At 45.7% G+C, this 22,774-nt stretch overlaps 1 protein-coding gene across 6 annotated transcripts in view; it reads left to right on the top strand.

The window, feature by feature from the left end:
* Window positions 1-22,774, top strand: part of AKAP9 (A-kinase anchoring protein 9) — a 161,265-nt gene that overhangs the window by 132,635 nt on the left and 5,856 nt on the right. For all 6 annotated transcript variants that reach the window (XM_069959453.1, XM_069959451.1, XM_069959452.1 and 3 more), the window contains 18 exons: window positions 52-284; window positions 2,195-2,314; window positions 3,898-4,074; window positions 4,313-4,417; window positions 5,711-5,863; window positions 6,787-6,963; window positions 8,396-13,003; window positions 13,618-13,764; window positions 14,070-14,585; window positions 15,069-15,132; window positions 15,440-15,549; window positions 15,875-16,063; window positions 16,569-16,757; window positions 17,034-17,172; window positions 18,144-18,363; window positions 18,607-18,757; window positions 20,736-21,395; window positions 21,827-22,023. In XM_069959453.1, the coding sequence (XP_069815554.1) occupies window positions 52-284; window positions 2,195-2,314; window positions 3,898-4,074; window positions 4,313-4,417; window positions 5,711-5,863; window positions 6,787-6,963; window positions 8,396-13,003; window positions 13,618-13,764; window positions 14,070-14,585; window positions 15,069-15,132; window positions 15,440-15,549; window positions 15,875-16,063; window positions 16,569-16,757; window positions 17,034-17,172; window positions 18,144-18,363; window positions 18,607-18,757; window positions 20,736-21,395; window positions 21,827-22,023 (8,155 nt within the window). The remainder of the gene's footprint in view (window positions 1-51; window positions 285-2,194; window positions 2,315-3,897; window positions 4,075-4,312; window positions 4,418-5,710; window positions 5,864-6,786; window positions 6,964-8,395; window positions 13,004-13,617; window positions 13,765-14,069; window positions 14,586-15,068; window positions 15,133-15,439; window positions 15,550-15,874; window positions 16,064-16,568; window positions 16,758-17,033; window positions 17,173-18,143; window positions 18,364-18,606; window positions 18,758-20,735; window positions 21,396-21,826; window positions 22,024-22,774) is intronic.

Below are 22,774 nucleotides of genomic sequence, written 5' to 3'. Positions count from 1 at the left end.
GGGGACGGGGTGACCTGTGACTGATGGCATCCCTCTCACCTCCCTGAACAGAACTGCTGGAGGAGACCGAGAAGCTGCTGAAGGAGAAGATCGAGGTGCAGCGTCAGGCTGAGAAGGATTCCGGAGACCTACACAGCCACATGAAGGTTCTGGAGGCCGAGCTGGAGGAGCAGGTGAACAGGTACATGGAGCTGGAGCAGGAGAAGAACGCCGAGCTGGAGGATCTCCGCCAGAAAAACCTCTCCCTGGAGAAACAGCTGGACAAGACGCGCCGATTCTTAGATGTAAGTCAACTGGTTACAGTCTCTGCTATCCTAAAGCAGTGGACAGGCCACAACTTGAGAAACATTATCCTTTAAGGGGGACTCTAGGGGGAAGAAAAACATTTTTTTCCCCAAATCAGCTGGTGCCAGAAAGTTATACAGATTTGTAATTTACTTCTATTTAAAAAATGTCCTGTCTTCCAGTACTTATCAGCTTCTGTATGTCTTGCAGGAAGTGGTGTATTCTCTCCAGTCTGAAACAGTCTGATCTCTGCTGCCACCTCTGTCCATGTCAGGAACTGTCCAGAGCAGCAGAGGTTTTCTATGGGGATTTGCTGCTGCTCTGGACAGTTCCTGACATGGACAGAGGTGGCAGCAGAGAGCACTGTGTCAGACTGGAGAGAATACACCACTTCCTGCAGGACATACAGCAGATGTTCTCTTTAATTTGGCAAGTTAAAAGAATTCAAAGGTAAGCTATCACCTTTTTGTTGTTTTTTTTTTACTGATCAGAGGCATCTAAAGTAGCGCGTTCTGTTTTTTTTCTTCTAATCTGTTTCTTTTCTTTATTGTAATTTAAGTTACATTTTTTGTACATTATTATGGGGGCGGCCATATTGCCTGTTCTTTTTTAACAACATTTAGTCCTGTGTTTTAAAGCAAGCTGCATGGACCATAGAAAAGAATAGACAGGACCTCAGTAACCTTTACAGAGGTCATTACTCATCTCTCTTGGATTTTTGATCGACCAGGCCTCTCATTCAGGTCTATGGGGTGGTCGGGAAAGGTCCCTGTATGCCTCCAATAATCGATGGCCGAATAATTGTTGGGCCGTCTGGTATCTCTCCTATCTGGCTCACAACCTTCCCATACACAGGAGAGTTCAGCACAGCTAAGTGTTCCTGAGTTCTCTATGGGGAGAGGAGGGTTAAACCACAGCCAGAGAGCTATGACTGCAGCTTATCTCTCTCAGAACAAAAGGGTCAGGCAGTGGTTTTCCATAACATCTGACCCCTATCTGCACCAACATCATCTGTTGTGGTTGGTTTGGACAAATGTATAAAATTGATGGGAACATTAAAGGGACAGTGTCATCAGAAAAGAACTTATTGTATAAATTATGTTTTTACGTTGAACAAATTTTTTAAAAGAATTTTTGGTGACTTTTATTCTATTTTTCTGTCTATATTCTAAAATAATCCTGATATCTTGCAGTTCTCATTCTCACCACTGGGGCTAAAACTAACCTTAGACTTCCTGTTGTGTCTGTGGTAATAGGAGGCTGCAGTGAAGTGATCTGTACAGCATTGCAGCGTCATGTGACACCAGTAGATAGAGGAGATAATAGCAGCTCCCTGTGGAATGACCTCTTCACAGGTCACAGAGCGCGCTCAGTAATGTCTCACATTTATACAGGGGGCAGAGTCTGTCTATTGTCGTCTATGTCCATGAGTCTTGCTGTAAAGCATATCACTAAATGCTGTTAAGAACAGGCAATATGGCCGCCCCCATAACAATGTACAAAAAGTTAAATAAATTTAAAAAAATTAAACAGATAATAATAAAAGAAAAGGTTTTAGTATCTGACTCTAATCGGTAAAAGAAAATCTAGGAGACACCTTCCCTTTTAAGCTGTTAGGATGACTGTCCATCCTTATAATGTGCGGACATGCTCGTTCTCCAGAGCAGGCCTTCCCTGGTCAGAATTAAGGGAGGTCTCCTCTGGTCCAGACACTGGTGCAGGAAGGCTCCCATCATAGTCTGGTGTGCGATGCTCAGGACTCGATCTGTGCGATCAGAAGATCAGAACAGAGTCCCCCCCCCCCCCCCATCTGTTTTGTGTTTTATTAGGCTTTTGTATTCATTTTTACATACAATTGTTGCACATAAAGATGTTTCCAGCTTATTCTTTGTCCTTCTTTACAATATAGGAACAGGCGGTCGACCGGGAACACGAGAGGGATGTATTCCAACAAGAAATCCAGAAACTGGAACAGCAGCTGAAGATGCCGCAAAGACATCAACCTGTTACTGAGGATCAGAGCAACGAGGTGAGATGGAAGCGTTACCGGACTGCAGCCTGTGCTTCAGAGCTGACATCATGTCTGAACGTCCCCATGCTCTATAGACCATCGGTCTCCAAACTGTGGCCCTCCAGCTGTTGTGAAACTACAACTCCCATCATGCCTGGACAGCTAAAGCTTTGGATTTGGCTGTCCAGGCATGATGGGAAATGTAGTTTTGCAACAGTTGGACGGCGGCAGTTTGGAGACCCATGCTATAGTCGTAGCATAGCATAGTCATCAGAATCCCCCGAGTGTATGGTAGCCTCCTGGCAGGTGATGGGCAGCTCTGAATTGATCTGGAAGAGATAAGCCGCTGTCAGACTGGAGCTTACCCTTCCGGCCTCCATAGACAACACATGAACCGTCAGCAGAAATAGCTGCCATTGGCTGACAGCTACTGAAAACATATGGCCAAATTAAGTGGTGAAAGAGCAGCAAGCTCTCTTTCAGCCGAGTAGAAAACAAGTCCTACGTGGTCCCTTTAAAGGGGTACTCTGACGAAAGAATAAAAAACTCAAATCAACTGGTTTCAGAAAGTTTTATACAGATTTGTAAATGATTTCTATTTAAAAATCTCAAGTCTTCCATTACTTATCAGCTGCTGTATGTCCTGCAGGAAGTGGTGTATTCTCTTCAGTCTGACACAGTGCTCTCTGCTGCCACCTCTGTCCATGTCAGGAACTGTCCAGAGCAGCAGCAAATCCTCGTAGAAAACCTCTCTTCCATAACTTTGACACCAGTTAATTTGAAAAAAAAAAAAAAATAATTTTTTTTAAGGAACTTAAAATACTGGTTGAATTCCGGTTCATTCAATTTTGGATGTGTCCCCTATCCGGTTTTGACTGCAACTCTTTTCTCTATGAGTGTCCATAGGAGTCAATCTGTCAGCAATGTCTTTCATTGACTGCCTGAGCCTGAACCGTAATAAAATGTGCTTTATTATAGGAATTATCCAACCCTATAAATGTTTTACAACCAGGTGTTGATCTTATACTACAGTAAAAGGAGTAATGCTGGCCTTAAAGGGGCACTCCAGCAAAAACCTTTTTCTTTCAAATCAACAGGTTAAAAAAGTTATATAGATTTGTGAATTCTATTTAAAAATCTCCAGTCTTCCAGTACTTATCAGCTGCTGAATGTCCTGCAGGAAGTGGTGTACTCTTTCCAGTTTGACACAGTGCTCTCTGCTGCCACCTCTGTCCATTTGAGGAACTGTCCAGAGCAGGAGAGGTTTCCTATGGAGATTTGCTGCTGCCCTGGACAGTTCCTGACATGGACAGAGGTGGCAGCAAAGAGCACTGTGTCTGACTGGAGAGAATACACCACTTCCTGCAGGACATACAGCTGATAAGTACTGGAAGACTAGAGATTTTAAAATAGAAGTACATCTGTATAACTTTCAGAAACTGGTTGATTTGAAGGGAAGATATATGACAGAGTACCCCTTTAATAATCCCCCATTCCCCCTGCGCTTACACTTGGTTGGTATCTGGTATTCTTGCTTGGTATCTATAGACAGGCTGTACGCCTGAGATGTTACGTATTTATAAAACATGGCTCTCTAATAGGTGGAAAAACTAGAGAGCAACCTCAAGGAAAAGACGGACAAATGCAGCGAACTTCTGCTGTGCAAAGAGCAGCTTCAGCGAGACGTACAAGAGAGGAACGAGGAGATGGAGAAGATGGAGGGAAGGATACGGGAGCTGGAGCAGGCGCTCATCATCAGTGCGGATGGCTTACACAAGGTAAATTTCTGTGTATAGCACCCCCTACAGGGATGGGGGGGACCATAGGCAAACTACAATTCCCATCATGCCTGGACAGCCAAAGCTTTAGCTTTGGCTGTCCAGGCATGATGGGAATTGTAGTTTTGCACCAGCCAGAGGGCCAAGGTTGCCCATCCCTGGTTCACATCTTCATCTTTATCATCATTAATATATAAAGTAACTATACACTAAAGCTAATTCTGAATGAATTTTCCAGGTGGAAGACAGAAGGCCGTCCATTGTCATTGGATTAAAGGGAGAAATGCCTCTGGAAGCCCAACTGCAAGTGGAGAGAGAAGCGACCGACAGGAAAGAGAAGGAGGTGACTTTCAGCTTTAAAACCTTAAAGTGCAAATTAAAGGGCAACTCCAACGGAGGGAAAAATCTAATCAGCTGGTACCAGAAAGTTTTATATAGATTTCTAATTTACTTCTATTTAAAAACTCTCTAGTCTTCCAGTACTTATCAGCTGCTGTATGTCCTGTAGGAAGTGGTGTATTCTTTCCAGTCTGAGACTTTTTAAATAGAAGTAAATTAGAAATCTATATAACTTTCTGGCACCAGATTTTGAAAAAAAAAAATTATAATAATATTTTTTAAAGTGTCGCTGCCGTTTAAATTTTTTTGCAGAAATCAGGCGATTTTAAGAAACTTTGTAATTGGGTTTATTAGCTAAAAAATGCATTTTTATCATGAGAAAGCAGTTTGAAGCTCTCCCCCCTGTCTTCATTATTGTCTATGGAGAGGGGAGGGGTGGAGGGAGATGAGGCACCAAAACAGGACAACAAAGAGTTAATTTACAGCTACATCATCGGATATCTCCCCTGAAGTCATTACTGACCTCTCTGGCCTCTTAATACCAGCTTTCACACAGCTCCCACTGTGTAATCCTTTGTTCTCTGCTGGCGACTAATCTCCCTCCTCCCCTCTCCATAGGTTACACAGGGCCTGGCTGATGTAAAAGAGTCAAGATTTCTTCATAATGGCCAGTGAATGAGAGACGGGGGGTGGGGGGGACCTGGGGAAAGTCTTTTTGAATGCAGATAATGGCAGATTTGCCTAATAAACTCAATTACAAAGTTTCTTACTATTGATTTCTGCAAAAAAACAAAGAACAATGTCAGTGACACTTAAAATTTTTTTGACGGCGTTCCTTTTTAATACATTACCTTTTACCCAGGTTCCCATGACCCTGCAAGGTGCCGTGATTCCAGCACCCGGCTGTCTTTATACAGTCATGCATGGCCGTGATTGGGATTCTGGGCTGTTATGTATAGATTAGGAAGCACTCCACTGTTTCCAGAATCCCGGTCAGAGGTGGGGCTCTATCTGTTAAACATGGATGGTATATACTGTGGATATACCATAAATGTGGGTGGGAATACCACGTTTACAATGCTGAAGCTTCTTTACTTAGAATAGGGATGGCCAGTCTTCGGCCCTCCGGCTGTTACAAAACTACAACTCTCATCATGCATGGACAGCCAAAGCTTTAGCTATCCAGGCATGATGGATGGGAGTTGCAGTTTTGCAACAGCCGGAGGGCTGAAGGTTCCCCCATCCCTGACTTAGATCATCAGAAATCCTGCAACCCAGCTTTATGTTTGTCCCGCAGATCACAAACCTGGTGGAGCAGCTCGAGCAGTTCAGGGAAGAGCTGGAGAATAAGAACGAGGAGGTTCAGCAGCTCCATATGCAGCTGGAGATCCAGAGGAAGGAGTCTGACACCCGTCTACAGGAACTGGAGCTAGAGAATAAAGTGCTAAAGGTGAGAGGCAGAGCCTAGCTCAGGGGGATCTGACTGTAGCAAAACTACAACTCCCAGCATGCCTTGCCATTGTCTGTGCACCAGATTGAGAGAGAGCCACTGGAGAGCCACAGATTGCCCATCACTGGCATAGACCCGGTGTCATTGGCCTACACTATGAAAAATGGTTGGACTCTGTATAGGGAGCCCAGATAGCATTTAAGGGTTAAAGGGGCCACTAAACCTGTTCTTAAAGGGTTTATCCAGAATTAGAAAAACATGGCTGCTTTCTTCCAGAAACAACTCAACTTTAGTCTCCAGCTCTGGTGTGGTGTGCAATTAAAGGGCAGAACGTGCCAGAGATTTGTAATTTAAAAAAAAAAATCTCAAGTCTTCCAGTACTTATCAGCTGCTGTATGTCATAGATATGCAGGACATACAGCAGCTGATTAGTACTGGAAGACTTTATATTTTTAATAGAAGTAAATTACAAATTTCTGGCACTTTCTGACACTAGTAAAATTTAAGAGAATTTTTTTTTATTGTTGCTGAAGTTGCCCTTTAAGCTCCATTCACTTAAATAGAACTGAGGTGCAAAACCTTCACCCAAACGGGAGACAAGAGTTGTGCTGTTTCTGGAAGAAAGCGGCCATGTTTTTCTCATCACGGATAACCCCCTTTAATATTTTGCATTAACTTCTGCAGGAGGAGCTGAGATTGTTACAGTTTTATAGAAAAATTGTCATTTATTCATATCTGCCCATTCAGGGCTAAATAGACAAGTGGGCAGTCCTATCTGTGTATAGGCATCATAGGACCGCCCCTTTGACTACTTAGTGAGCAGGGTTTAGGGGAATAAATTACAAATGATTTTCCCCAAAACCATACATCCCTTTAATGTGATTGAGGTTTGTTCTAAGTCTGAGTATTACTCATTACTTAAGGATGAAGCAGAGGGCGTACAGCGCAGACACCCCCGCCCCTTCTCCTCATCAAAAGTGCCTCAACCCAAACCTGGAAAAACCGAAGAAATGCTGCTGTTAAAGGACCAGGAAATCGACCTCCTGAACGAGCAGATCGGAAAGTTACAGGCGCAGCTGGAGTCCGCCACCGATAACAAGGTCAGCTACTATATCATTATTATTATTAGTGACCTCACAAATACCTGCCGGAATGTTCTGAATATTTGTTCAGGCCTCAGGCTGTGGTCTCATCCAGGCCTTTTGTAGTATCCAGTTACAGCTGCAACCTGAAGAATAGATTGCGGTGTATGCCGGCTCCTGGATTTCAGTGTCACATTATGCATAGGCTGGGTGCACATTGCCTTTCTGCAGTTTGTTTTTTTTAATCCTTTTTTTTTTGGGGGGGGGGGGGGGACACGAAAAAAACGGATGCATCTGTTTTGATCCATTGACTTCCCTTATAAAAAAGGATAAAAAAAACGAATCAAAACTCATCTTTTTTTTTTAACCTATACAAAGTGGTCGACTACGTTTTTGTGTATGCTAAAAAATATAGATGCGTTTGGATTCTGTTTTTTATAATGGAAGTCAATAGAAAAATGGACCGAAACAGATGCATCTGTTTTAAAAACACTGTGTTAAATCAAACTTTTTTCAATGAATAGTGATGTCACTGTGCTAGGAGATCACAATTATCACAATTATGATTGTCCGCCATGTGCGAGACTGAGGCTGTTTCTGCCCTATACAGCTCTTGCAGGGTACTGTACCATGGCCCCAAGAGTGCAACACGCTCATTGTCTTGTCCAGTGGGGAGGTCAGACCCCCAGCGATCATAACATGATGATTAATGATTAATAGTTTGTGGGATGGCACTATTGGATCTTGTCACCTCTTAAGAAAATATGTCAGCTCTGCAGCTTCCCTAGACCCTTGTGACCCTGACCTTGCCTATAGACAGGGAAGAGACCTGTCAATCATTTCTGAATTGCCGCTCAGCAGACATCAAAGAACACCACGTAAAACTGGCTAAATGTAATTGTTAAAGAAATACCAAACATACAAAGGTCACAAGAATATCTCAGCAATCGGTTACTTAAAGGGATTTTCCAGGATTAGAAAAAACACAACTACTTTCTTGCAAAACAGCGTCGCCCCTTTCCTCAGATTGTGTGTGGTATTACAGTTCAGCTCCATTCACTTCAATGGAACTGAGGTGCAATACCCCCCACACCCAACCTGAGGACAGGAGAGGTGCTGTTTCCAGAAGATATCCGCAATGTTTTTACACTCCTGGATAACCCCTTTAATAGATCTCTGTCCTTTCTAGTGAGAAATTTGTTAAATAAAAAAAAAAAAATCTCTGCTTGTCCTCCTCAGAGTCCTTTGTATAGCCGCATGACAACTGGATGCAGCAGGAGCCTCCCCCCTGCATTGTCTACCATTAACCCCGCCCCTTATGCAAACCACACCCCTGTTGTATGAAAGTGAAGTTAAAGTATACATTATAAGTTATGCTGGGGCATTTATTTAATTTTTTGTATCACAAAGCTGAATCATTGGATAATAATTTCTTTTCTTGATCTTTCAGGTGATTGAAGAGAAAAATGAACAAATTAAGGAATACAAAAGCCAGATTAAATGCTTAAAGAGCGACCAGGAGCAACTGAAGAAGAACAGCGAGGAGGAGATAGAAAAGCTCAATGAAGTCATAGAAAAACTGCAAGAGGAGCTGTCTCGTATAGAGCAGAAAGTGGCCGTGGACTTCACTGACAAACACCAATATGAAGACATGGCTGACAGGAAGGAATTGGTCGGTCATGGCGAGGTCTCATTTACTGATATGGAAGAAGAGAATGTGGATGCAAATAAGGCTGCAGTGAACAACATGGCGATAGAGCATATGAACACTTATAACACCGAGATGGGGAATGAGATCTCCTCAATGCCTTCAAAGCCATCGTCTGACCTGGAGGACGTGCAAGCTACTCTGACCAGTATGGAGTCTAAGATAAAAGAACTGATGGATGTTATCAAGAAGAAGGATGAGCAAATTATAATGCTGGAAAAGCAAATCCTGGAGGAGACGGTAAATAGTAGGGCGGTAGAGCATGAGAACAAGTCCTACACCGACAGGAAGGAAGAGACCTCCCCAATGCCCTCAAAGCCAATGTCTGAGCCGGAGGACATGCAAGTTACTCTGACTAATATGGAGTCCAAGCTGAAAGATCTGATGGATGTTATCAAGAAGAAGGATGAGCAAATTGTAATGCTAGAAAAGCAAATCCTGGAAGAGAGGGTAAACAATAGGGTGGTAGAGCATGAGAACAGTTCGAACGCCGACGGAAAGGAGGAGACCTCCCCAATGCCCTCAAAGCCATCATCTGACCAGGAGGATGTGCACGTTACTCTGACCAATATGGAGTCCAAGCTGGAAGAACTGATGGATGTTATCAAGAAGAAGGATGAGCAAATCATCATGCTGGAAAAGCAAAACCTAGTTGTGAAAAATCTGGAAGAGACTGTAAACAATAGGGTGGTAGAGCATGAGAACAAGTCTAACACTGACAGGAGGGATGAGGTCTCCTCAATGCCCTTAAAGCCAATGTCTGAGCCGGAGGACATTATGGAGTCCAAGCTGGAAGAACTGATGGATGTTATCAAGAAGAAGGACGAGCAAATTATAATGCTGGAAAAGCAAATTCTGGAGGAGACGGTAAACAATACGGTGGTAGAGCATGAGAACAAGTCCGACACTGACAGGAGGGATGAGGTCTCCACATTACCCTCAAAGCCATTGTCTGAGCCAGAGGACATGGAAGTTACCCTGCAGAACATGGAGTCCAAATTAAAAGAAATGATGGACATCATTAAGAAGAAGGATGAGCAAATCGTAATCCTGGAAAAGCAAACCCTAGTAATGAAAGACCTGGAGGAGACTGTGAAAAGACTTCAGCTTGGACTTGAAGAAAGAGATCAGAAATCTAGAGATCAACTTGGTCCTGTTGTCCTAGAAAAGCCTGTCCTGTCTCCAAATATAGAGGAAAGTAATGCTGATGGAACGCTCTTCGACAAGGCAAAGAATGAAAGGAAACCATTACATGAAGTGGTGGAAAAACATCTGGAGTCTTCAGAAAACCTTGTGAAGGATGGAGGTGACACAGTCCCCATCGAGAGATTGACTGAAGAATTAAGAGAGAAAACTGCTCAGTATTTGGCAATGGAAGCTTTGCTTGTATCTGTGCAAGAAGCTTCCAAGGAGGCAATACATCGACTCGAGATTCAGCTGCGAGATCTGCAGACAGTCGTCCATGAGAAGGATTCACAGATCCTACAGCTCACAAGCGCTTCAACCCCGCTGGAAAATCAGGAGATCGAGCGGCTCCAAGATATGATCAAAGACTTACAAGAGAAGCTGGCCGATGCAGAAGGAATGGTCAATGAGACAACAGAAGGTCAAAGGGAAACTTTACTAGAAAACACAGATGTTCTTCTGGAGAAGGTAGACCAAGACGATAGTGAGCTGGCCAGAATTAAAGCAGAGCTTGAGAGGACGACCATGGAGATGGCCCTTTTGGAAAAAGAACTGGAAAAGCATAAATTATTGGAAAGAACTATAAAAGTAAAGAAAGATGAGTGTACAACTATGGAGGCTAGCATAGGAGGGGCTCCAGTGACTGATGTCGAGCTGATGTTGTCCACAAATGCAGCAGATAGGTGTGCAGCAATGGAGGAGACTACCGATGTTACAATAAAGAATATGGAGTCATGGATACAAGAACTTCAAAATGTTATAGATCGTAAGGATGCAGAATTGTTGAAGTACGCAAATCAGAAAGACTTACTTAACTGGCAAACGAAAGAGATCGAGCGCCTAAATAAGACTCTAGAGGATTTCACCAAAGAAAAACCACAAATTTCAATGGACTCCGATGTTATAACAAAGGATGGAGAAAGTCAGACAAGTTATAGAGAAAAGGAGGTCGAGGATAAATCGGCCTTGCAAGCAGAACTTGAGGAGACTAAAACCGCAATGGCTGTGTTAAGGGAAAAGCTGGACAAGGTGAAAGACGTCAAAACCAAAGATGGAGTAAGTCAAACGTACCACCAGGAAACCTTGATGGATAATGAAGAAAATGTTCTGCAAAAAGGTAATGGTAAAGTGCCACCCATAATAGCCAAGCTGGAGAAGACGAGAATGGAGATGGAAATGTTGGAAGAAAAGATGTCCAAAATAAGACTGTTTCAAGAATCTGAGGATGTAAAGGAAAGCGATGGAGATGACAAAAAAAGACTTCAAGTAGAAAGTCTTCAACCGTCTTCAAAGAGCGGAAAGACAGCGCAAAGCCAAGAAGACAAGGTCGTATTAACATTTACCAATACTACAAAGGAGATGGAGTCACAAATCCAGCAGCTTCAGAACCTCCTAAAGCTCAAGGATGAAGAATTGCTGCAATGCCAGAATCAGAAAGACCTGATCAAGCAGCAAGCCCAAGAGATAGAAGAGCTGAAGGCAGAGGTCAGAGAAGAGCGAAAAGTCTCAGCCGATTCTGGTGCCACAACAAAGGATGAGGAAAGTCAGACAAGCCAGAAGACAACTACTACGGAAAGCAGAGAAGTACGAAAAGACTCTGACAGAAAAGACGTCTTACAAGCAGAACTTCAAGAGGCGAAAATGGAAGTGGCTGCCTTAAAGGAAGAGCTAGGAAAGCTAAAAGAGTCTGTCAAAGAAGACGCCTCCAGTGAGGGAGAAGTCCATAAAGCTAAGCGCGACAAGAGGGATACTGAGGAAGCTGAGAGGAAAAGGCATATCGAACCAAGCCAGACTACCGTGACATCCAAAGAAGCCACCCAAAATATTATCCATAACGTGGAGTCACAAGATGTGAAGATAGAAGTAGCCTCCAGCAAGGGAGAGGTCCATAAAGCTAAGCGTGACAAGAGGGATACTGAAGAAGCTGAGAGGAAAAGGCAAGCCAAGTCAAGTCAGGCAACGTTGACATCCACAGAGGAGACCACCCAAAATATTATTCATGATGTGGAGTCACAAGACGTGAAGGTAGAAGAAGCCCATAAAGCAAAGCTTGACAAGAGGGATACTGAAGAATCACAGAGGGATAAGCCAGTAGAGCCAAGTCAGGCAACATTGACATCCACAGTGGAGACCACTCAAAATATTATCCACGACAAGGAGTCACGATTACAGGAGCTTCAGAAAGTCATACAACAGAAGGACTCAGAACTACAACAGTATCTAAACCAACAAAACCTGGTGAGCCAGCAAACCATGGAGATCGAGCGGCTGCATGACCTCATTGAGACACTAAACCAAAAATTAGTAGAAGCTGAGCTGAAGAAGTCCTCCATAGCCAAGACAGAGGGTGGAGATAAGGAGAAGGAAGTGAGACCGTTAGTGAATGGTGAGACCGCCGTCACCAATTCACATGAGGCCAGAAGAGAGGCTGAGCAAGACTCAAGGGGCAAGGATAATATAGATGGCCAAGAGTCTTTGCAAGGCAAGTCTACTGGAGGTGAAACGCACCATGATGGAGTAGAGGGAGCACTGAGAGATAGGACAGCACAGCACGTGGCAAACCAAGTTCTACTCACTTCTGTACAGGAGACAATGCAAAACACAATCGACGCCATGGAGTCTCAGCTGCAGGAAATGCAAAAAGTTATTAAAGAGAAGGACTCTCAAATTCTGCTGTATATAGATGAGATTAAAACCCTGAAAGAGCAGGTAAAGTCTGAAAGTGATCAACACGGTCAGATAATGGTGGCCCTGGAGGACACGCTGAGGGAAAAGGTGGCCGCAGCTCTGGTGAGTGATGCCCAGCTTAAAGCCATTCAGGTGCACACTAAGGAGATGCACGAGGACGATAGACCGGCCATGCTGGAGGAAGAAGAAGCAGGAACCCTGCGGGATCTCGGAGCCGCACCTTCCAAGGAGGAGGAAGCAGAAGCAAAGTTATCGGCGCTCTCCTTGAGATTGCTTGAGTTGGAGAAGCAGCTGTCCGACCTTCATGAGCAGCTACAGGCTGAACGGCAGCAGGTTAATGCTGCAAATCAACAAGCGTCCGAGAAGGAGAGACAACTCCATGAGCTGCAGAAAGTCCTGGAGAGCAGCTGGGGCAATAGAGACATAAACTGGGTAAAGGGGGAACCAGACGCTGTCGAGTCCTGTGCACCCTCCCAGGTATCGTTACATTCTCTTCTGCTCATACTTGCTAATATATAGTGATAATGGTTATGGAGGGCATCGTTTCCCTTTTCTATGGATAGACCCCCCCCACCCCCTGTCAATTCATCTGGGAGTAGGCCCATAGCTGTGTGGTTGCTCCTATCATCCTTATTGACACTAGGGGTAGATGGTGTAAGACCAGGGATGGGGAACCATTGGACCTCCAGCTATTACAGAACTTACAGCTCCCACCATGCCTGGACAGCCTTGGTTTTGGCCGTCCAGGCATGATGAGAATTGTAATTTTGCAACAGCTTAAGAGCCAAACCTAACAATACAAATAAGAACATGTAGACAGGTTTGTGTATACAGCTTCTAGAAAACCCTGTGTAGTCTCATCCTGTAGTTCCATGTCCCTGCAGCCTCTCTCCATCTTCAAGGAAGAAAGTTACACATAACAGCAGGATCTGACTACACAGGGTTTCTTTTGTCGTCTGTTACCATGGAGATGCATGGCTCTATAGTAGACTTTTAGTCAGGACTGTTTGCACAGTTGTATTAGAGAAGTGCAAGAAGAAATGGTTGCAAAAGTTTACATAACCTTCATTTTTAAAAAATTTCTGTTGCAGTCACAGGGAATTGTTATACAGCCTAAGGTCAACACTGTGACCGACCTGGAAAATGCGCTCCAAAGTGTTAAGGCGGAAGCGACGGCTACCAAAGAAGAGCTGTGCCATTACAGGGAGATGGCCGAGAAGCTGAAGGAGGAGCTCATGGTGGGGAACTTTTAAGAACCTCTAAAATCTGGTCCTTTTAACCTCTGCACATTGCTGCTGAAATATGTATACATGGGAAACGGGGTCCTAGAGGCCGCTGTGTAATGCTGAGCATCGGAGGGATAACATGGGCCCCCATGATAAATCTGCCCCCAGCTGCCTAGTGCTATATACTTTTAACATTTTGTATTCTATATTTGTATTATAATTTTGAGGTCAGCCACCAACATGGCTGCCTCCACGTAATCACTTTCTCTGTAGATCCTCAGTCTCCTTTAAATATGATCCTCATAACCCACCTACAGGTCAAAGAATCCACCTTGGCTCATCTTGAAGAAGACCTCCGGGAGGTGAAGAAATACCTGGCTCACGCGGAGGAGAAGCTGGCGTTTTACATGAAGAAGGAACTTCAAGAAGAGCAACAACAAACCATGGCGGCTGTAGATTTCCCTGACGAGATTAGAAGCCCCGAATGGAGCACCAGGGAGCGATCAACATCCTCATCCTCACAGACCGACATAGTGCCAAGTGTGAACAACGGCAACCAGACAGCCCGGATCCATCACAAGAACATTGGAGTCCAGAAGGAGCCGGAGAGCGGCCGCCGGAGCAATGCCTCAGAGGAGGTGGCCGAATTAATGGAGCACTACACGGAAAAGATCAGCCAGATGCAGGAGCTCCACGCGGCCGAGATCCTGGACATGGAGGCCAGGCACATCAGTGAGGCCGACACCCTGAGGAGGGAGCAGTATGCCGTGGTGCAGGCGCTCACCAATGAATGCGAAGCCCTGAAAGTCGTCATTGAGGCCCTGAAATCCTCCGTAAGTAGTAGATCCGGAACCTTCTACCCAACATAGATATTTCTAATATAATTTATCTATGTGTGGATGGTGGAAATGGGGCAGCTGGTGTACAGTTCCCATCATGCCTGGACAGCTAACGCTTTGGCTGTCCAGGCATGATGGGAATCGTAGTTTTGCAACTGCAGGAGACCGGAAGGTTCCCCATCTTTGTTCTGCAGCAGAAAATCTATTATGATGGTGTGAACAGACCTGTAGTCTGTCTGCAGCACTGATTCACAGTAGATGTATTAGAGGACTGGGATAAGACAGGAAGCCTCCCGCTTTAGGCAATGTTCATACATTGTAGTTTTGTTGGTCTAGTTTTAACATCACGTTTTGACTTTGATTTCTGCAGCGGTTTTACCAAAATTTCTGAAAATTGTGGCAAAAAATGATGTTTTCATGTATTATTTTCTGTATTCTTTGTTAATATGATCCAATTGTATTTCTATGTTACTCCAGGGAGGCGTTGTTCCTGATTCGGCTCTGTCTACATCCTATCACCTCACGGACGCTGCCTCTAGTGGTGAGATCATCAATCCATAACATACATCTATATAAGTATGTGTTTAGGCTGGGTTCACACTGCATTTTTACAATCAGTCTCTTTCATCCGCTTTGTCCAAGAGCCTGAGTATTGTACCAGTCATTATTTGCCTGTAGATGTAGCAATGCTGTATATTATATTGTTCTGCATATTATATGAAAGTCTTACATAGGACTACTTGCTATCTGTTGCATTATCTTAACTAATAGACTTATAGTGTGTAAACTTTGCAGTCCCATGTAAAAGGTCAGATTTCTCACCTTTTTTTCCTGTTTGGGGGTAACAGAATGTGATTGGAGCCAAGGAACCTGTGACGCTCAGAGTCTCGACCAACTCCCAGAAGGACTGAGAGTAGAAGATGACATCCCGGCAGAGTTACTTCCCAGCAAGATTAAGGTACAAGCAGTGATGATGAGGGAACCATGACCGAATCCAGGGATGGGGAATCTTCGGCCCTCCAGCTGTTGCAAAACTGCAATTCCCATCATGCCATGATAGGAAGAAGGCCAAACATTCCCCATCCTTGACCTAACCCATAATTCCTTTGTTGACCCCCATTCCCTTATTTAAAGGGGTATCCCAAGACTACACCTATCCCCTATCCACATAACCAGATGAGTTGGGGCTAGTAGACGTTCCCCCACCGATTATCCCCAATCCTGTGGATATTCTTGGAATCACCCTTTAATACCCGTACTGGCAACCTGTGTTATTTCTATAGGACTTGTTACGAGCTGTCCATCAGGAGGGAATGCAGGTCTTGTCGCTGACTGAAGCCACCAGCCCCGAGAAGGACCAAACCTTCACTCTGAAAACGCCGTCCTGGCGAGAGGAAAGGAAAACCTTACTGGACACCATCGCTTCCTTAAAAGACTTGATTGGAAAAATGCAGATTTACAAGGAGCCTGAGGTTGGTCTGACGTAATTCACACTGTGAATACATATATCTCCAAATAATACCGCCATACAGAGCCCACATACAGAGCTCACCTAATGCCACCATATCATGCACAAACGATGAACAATACGCAAAAATCATCACATAGGAAGGCCTGAATGATACCGCCATATATATCTCTGCAGTTTGCAACTAGTCCTACAAAATGTGTGACAGGAATTCCACCAAATACCGCCATATAGTTCCCACATAATACTGCAGTTCAGTTCCCACATAATCCCACCCTGAGGACAAGAGAGGCGCTGTTTCTGGTATAAGTGGTCATGCTTTTCTAAGCCTGGACAACCCCTTTAAGTCTTTGTTAATTTGCCACACAATATTGTTTTAATGTTTCAACACCCAACCTGAGGACAGGAGAGGCGCTGTTTCTGGAAAAAAAAAGTGGCCTTGTTTTTTCTAAGTCTGCTCAATCCCTTTAAGAAGTCTCTTAAATATCTATGTTTCCCTTGTGTTTTAGGTTCATACACGGTCAGACTTTCATGAGCGGATTCCGGACTGGAGAGGAGAGCTGCTGCGAGCTATACAGGAGGTTTTCTGTAGAGAGCAGGACGCTCTTCTCTCTGCCTTTCATACTCAGCTGGCGACTCTGAGCAATTGTGACCCCACAGCGCTGGTCAATCAGATGCAGCACAAACTACAGGAACAGGTGATTCCCCCAGCCCCTGTCCAGACCTCCCAGCCCCCTCCAGACCTCCCAGCCCCCGTCCAGCCCCCCCAGCGCTGTATCCACAGTCAGTACTGATCAGAAGTTAACCCCTTTATATGGGTTGAATGATCTCTACTTATTGCCAGTAAACAGAGACATTTCCATTTATATCCCCAGGCTCTAGAATATATACAGCCTTAAAGGGGAACTCGGGGGGGGGGGGGGGGGCATGGACTTCTGCTAGTTATATCATGATTGTTTCTCCTTCTCTTCCAGGGCATTGAGCAGATTAACTCCATGGACTGTATACAGAACGCAGAGCGACGGAGTTTACTGCTCGAGATCCAGGATCTCCGGGCCCAGCTGACCAGTCTGCAGATCGATCGTAATATCGAAACATTACATCACACTGAAGGTAATACGGCAGATCTCAAAGAGGCACTGTCATTGAAAATAACTTTTGACAGATTTTCAGACTTGTCAAAAGTTAATGATCACAGTGGATCTCCTTGTTCAGACCCACTGTGATCCACTCCCAGCTCTGACATTGCAAGTCTATGAGGATACATTGTCGGAATTAGCAGCCAGCCGGGGAGTGGATCACACTGCTGCCGCGCTCTTTCGCTGGCTATATCTCCTGATCACAGTGGCTGTCAGCGGTGATACCCACTGCGGATGGATGACATGTGAAAAGTTATTTTTAACAGCAGTGACTCTTTAAAGTGCACCTCTAACTTTATACAAAGCAATAGTACAAGTGGTGATAAAAAAAAAATATATATATTTAGAAAATGACTCTTGATCTCCTGTCCTCCTCTGCTCTGACCAGTTCTCAGTTCTGCTCTGCTCTCAGTTCAGTGATAAAATTCATAGACAGGAGGTAAAAAATTACCAGCTTTTCTGAGGGATCAGGTTACAGTTGTTGCCCATAGATGTCTAGGGAGAGGGGAGGGGGAGGATGAGGGAGCAGTTGCAGAGAGAGGGTGAGACACCTGCACACACAGGCAATGTGACTTTTTACATACACAGGAGAATGAGGACATTATACAGCAGTAGGAAGTATTTCAGCAATGGGTGAGACAGAATACACGCTGGAACCAGCGCTGTGTACTTGTTTAAGATTGACAAGTACATAATGGAGGCAGATTTTGAAAAATCCAGCAGTTTGCCTGACAACCTGCATGACAGCCATGGTGGCCACATTGGTTGTCACCCAGAAACAGTAACCAGTGTCCAGAAGTTCTAAAACCTTGACAATCAAGTGTGAGCTAAAAAAGTGAGAGGAGGAGGGATTGTGTATTTCCCGTTGCTTCCTCGTCTTTCTAACCATCCATGATCGTTCTCATACTCTCCCCACCTTATTCTGTGCTCTATTCTTTGGTACAGGGGCCGCTCTCTACCTGCCGCCAGACCCGTCCGCACTGCCACAAGAAATGCACCTGCAGCTGAACAGCATGAAAGTGAACGCCGGCGAGCTGCAGGAACAGCTGGGCTCCGAGAGGCTCCTGTCAGCAGAAGTCAAGAGCGAACTTGCACTAACCAAGATGGAACTTGAATCAACCCTCAAGCTGCAGCACAAGCACTTTAAGGAGCTGGAGTCCCTCAGGTGATCCGGGCGCTGTTAGTTATAATACTACAACCCCCATCATTCATCAACAGCCGGGAGTCGCCATAGCATGATGGAGGGTGTAGTTTTCCACATGTTGGTCATACTGTATTGTAGAGACAGGAATCCATATTACCAGTAGGAAGCCACTCCCATGAGATCAGGTCACATTGCAGGACTGTAGTGAATAGAGATGTGGGGCTCCTATTATTCTCTATGATAAATATTCTGTGTATTTATTAGGATGGAACTCAAGAAGAGGAGAGACGAACTGGACAGTGTGAACGACACCTTGGCAAATGAACAGAAGAAGACCAGAGAGCTACAGTGGGCTCTGGAGAGAGAGAAGACCAAGACGGAACGCATCGATCAGCAAGACAAGGAAGAGCTGGAGGTGAGTGGTCACATCAAGGATGGATAGCCGGCCGTACAAGACAACATCTGTAGGGGGGGAGGTGATATTAAGGATGGATAGCCGGCCGTACAAGACAACATCTATAGGGAAAGAGTCAGGACGCCTCCTTACACATCGGTCAGGGCGCCTCCTTACACATCGGTCAGGGCGCCTCCTTACACATCGGTCAGGGCGCCTCCTTACACATCGGTCAGGGCGCCTCCTTACACATCGGTCAGGGCGCCTCCTTACACATCGGTCAGGGCGCCTCCTTACACATCGGTCAGGGCGCCTCCTTACACATCGGTCAGGGCGCCTCCTTACACATCGGTCAGGGCGCCTCCTTACACATCGGTCAGGGCGCCTCCTTACACATCGGTCAGGGCGCCTCCTTACACATCGGTCAGGGCGCCTCCTTACACATCGGTCAGGGCGCCTCCTTACACATCGGTCAGGGCGCCTCCTTACACATCGGTCAGGGCGCCTCCTTACACATCGGTCAGGGCGCCTCCTTACACATCGGTCAGGGCGCCTCCTTACACATCGGTCAGGGCGCCTCCTTACACATCGGTCAGGGCGCCTCCTTACACATCGGTCAGGGCGCCTCCTTACACATCGGTCAGGGCGCCTCCTTACACATCGGTCAGGGCGCCTCCTTACACATCGGTCAGGGCGCCTCCTTACACATCGGTCAGGGCGCCTCCTTACACATCGGTCAGGGCGCCTCCTTACACATCGGTCAGGGCGCCTCCTTACACATCGGTCAGGGCGCCTCCTTACACATCGGTCAGGGCGCCTCCTTACACATCGGTCAGGGCGCCTCCTTACACATCGGTCAGGGCGCCTCCTTACACATCGGTCAGGGCGCCTCCTTACACATCGGTCAGGGCGCCTCCTTACACATCGGTCAGGGCGCCTCCTTACACATCGGTCAGGGCGCCTCCTTACACATCGGTCAGGGCGCCTCCTTACACATCGGTCAGGGCGCCTCCTTACACATCGGTCAGGGCGCCTCCTTACACATCGGTCAGGGCGCCTCCTTACACATTAAATGGTGGATTGGGTGTTGTGTGTGTCCAGCATTAAGGATGTATAGGGGATACATTTCTGAACGTGGGAGAAGTCGACCTCTGGCAATGGGGTTAGTGGGTCGGCGCTCGCACCCCTTAAAGGGAACCCACCACGCTGAGAATGCAGTCCAGTCTGCAGCCGTTATGTTATAGAGCAGGAAATTCTTAACAGACTCATATAGTTTTTTGGAAAAAGTTCCAGGATGTTTCAGGATCTCATTCAATCATTTACTCATTTATTATAATCTTCATATTCTCTACTAGTAGCCATGTGAGCGGTCCTACCCACTATCTGAGTACAAGTGGGAGTGTAGAGAGAGCTGTCAGTCACCGAGTAGGACCACCCACTCTTTCCAGTCTGACACAGTGCTCTCTGCTGCCACCTCTGTCCATGTCAGGAACTGTCCAGAGCAGGAGAGGTTTTCTATGGGGATTTGCTGCTGCTCTGGACAGTTCCTGACATGGACAGAGGTGGCAGCAGAGAGCACTGTGTCAGACTGGAGAGAATACACCACTTCCTGCAGGACATACAGCAGCTGATAAGTACTGGAAGACTGGAGATTTTAAATAGAAGTAAATTACAAATCTATAACCTTCTGAATTGAATTGATTTGAAATATTTTCGCCGGAGTACCCCTTTAGCGCAGAATGAGCAGAGCTTTACATGAATAATTACAATTTACCCAAGAATTTCCCCTCCAAAAAACAATCTATCAATCCCCTCAGCTCCTCCTGACGCCTACAGACAACGTGACAGGTCCCCTTTAAGTAATGGAGGCCTTGCCTGCAAACCCCCTGCTCTATTCAGAGGGCCAATAGAGTCCTGATTCTCTTGATCGTGGGGCTCCAAGGCCGACCCAGTAGAAAAGAGACTGAACTGACCAAAAGTTCTTGTTTTTCTTTTTTAGGACCTCCAAATTCTATTAGAAGAGCAGAAAACCAAGACCCTGGAGATCAGCAAACGTCTTGAGGAGGAGCAGCTGCTGGTGAAGAGTCTGCAGGAGGAGCTGGCCTCCAAGGAGAGTCTGCACGAGGCCGCCCTGTCTGTCCAGAGAAGCAGAGTGTCCGAACTCCAGGCTTTCCTGGACGCTGAAAAGACTCATTCAGGGGAGCTGGCCAATGTCCTGGAGCATAGACAAGGCCTAGTGGCTCATCTAGAGAGCGCCGGGGCAACTGGGCAACCAGAGGGCCACAACCCAACCCAGGAGCTGCTGAGAGATCTGCAGGCTCAGCTGGAGAGCAAACACCATCGTATCGTAGAGTTAGTGAGCGAGGCCGAAGGCTACAAGCTGGAATGTGTCCGACTGAGGCAGAACCTGGACGAGGAGCGACAAAGACTGAGGAAAGAGCTGGAGACCGAGAAAGAGACTGCGAGACTGGCAAAGAAGCAGGTCGAGGATCTGACCGCTGTGGTGGAGGAGCTCCGACTGCAGATACAGGAGCGGGTGAAGGAGATCAGGAGGCTCCAGGCAGAGGAGAAACGACTGAAAGAGACCATTCAGACCATACAGAACAGAGAACAAACCAAAGAAGGGGGCGAGGAGGGGGCTGGGAGCTCCGAGACAGCGGTAAGTGTTCTGGGACTGGAGTTTGGTGTCTTTCAGATTGTTTTGGTTTTTTTTGCATGTTACAAGTTATTCCTACTCTGGACAGGGCAGCAGCTGGTCTAGACGTACTGCATCCATGTGGTGGAAGGGAATCAGCCACAGCGCCATTGTGTGACCCATCTTGTCTACATAGAACATGCTATAGAGTTTACATAGGAAAAAAACTTTTATATATATATATATATATATATATATATATATATATATATATATATATATATATATATATATATATATATAAAAAATTTATGTTTAAAATGTTATGCTTGAGTGGAATACCCCTTTTTATATACCTTTTTTGGGGGGTCAGAAATCCTATTGGATAATCACCTGACGGGATGAAGCCACCACTAGGGGGAGCTCTTTGAGTACACTTTTGTTTCTTTCTCCAGGCTTTGGGTATAAGCTCTGTGGACCCAGCAAGAAGTGAAGTCTGCCAACTGGTAGGAAGCGCCCCGAATGTCTTGTGTCCTGATCCTCTCAGTACAGTGAATGGGGATCCCGATGCATTCAGCATAGACACCATCAGACGACGGCTCCTTCAGGTCTCCTCTAAACTGATACAGCTGGCGGCCAAAGCCACACGAAGGTGAGAAGCTATTGTTGCCTACTGATGTCATGCAGCTCTGTGGGGGAGGAGCTAGAAGAAATCAGCACCACCCTTAAATCTAAGTCATATGACTGCTTGTTATATGTGGAAAGAAAATCCTAGACACTTAACCTGCACCCACTGTAGGGAACTGCAGCACAACTCCATTGAAGTGAATGGGGCTGGCAGACCTCCAGTGATCATAAAGTGATGGAACATCCTGGCGTTATGCCATCACTATGCCGTCACTCTGACATGGATATACCCATGTAAGTAAGCCTGTCTGCACCCACCCACCCATAGGCAGGCTGGGATTGCACTTGACTGGTGACTGTCATTTTTTTCACATTGTTCGGATATTGACCCTTTGTGACTCTCGGGAGTAGATCGCCCCCTCAGTTCTCACTTCCGTCATATCGGACTATAATGTGAGATGCCAGCATCTCCTGTCTCCCGCACGTCAGCTTCCCCCCCCCCCCAATTACTGTAGAAGTTTCTGGAGGTTAATCACAGGACAGCCGATGATTGGTCACACAGATACGTCAGGGTATGACATGACAGCCGATGATTGGTCATACAGATACGTCAGGGTATGACATGACAGCCGATGATTGGTCATACAGATACGTCAGGGTATGACATGACAGCTGATTGGTTGTACAGATACGTCAGGGTATGACATGACAGCCTATGATTGGTCACACAGATACGTCAGGGTATGACATGACAGCCGATGATTGGTCACACAGAT

The sequence above is a fragment of the Dendropsophus ebraccatus genome, chromosome 2 (assembly GCF_027789765.1).
Source record: "Dendropsophus ebraccatus isolate aDenEbr1 chromosome 2, aDenEbr1.pat, whole genome shotgun sequence".
NCBI classification, from domain to species: Eukaryota; Metazoa; Chordata; class Amphibia; order Anura; family Hylidae; genus Dendropsophus; species Dendropsophus ebraccatus.
This window is presented reverse-complemented; position numbering and strand designations above follow the sequence as displayed.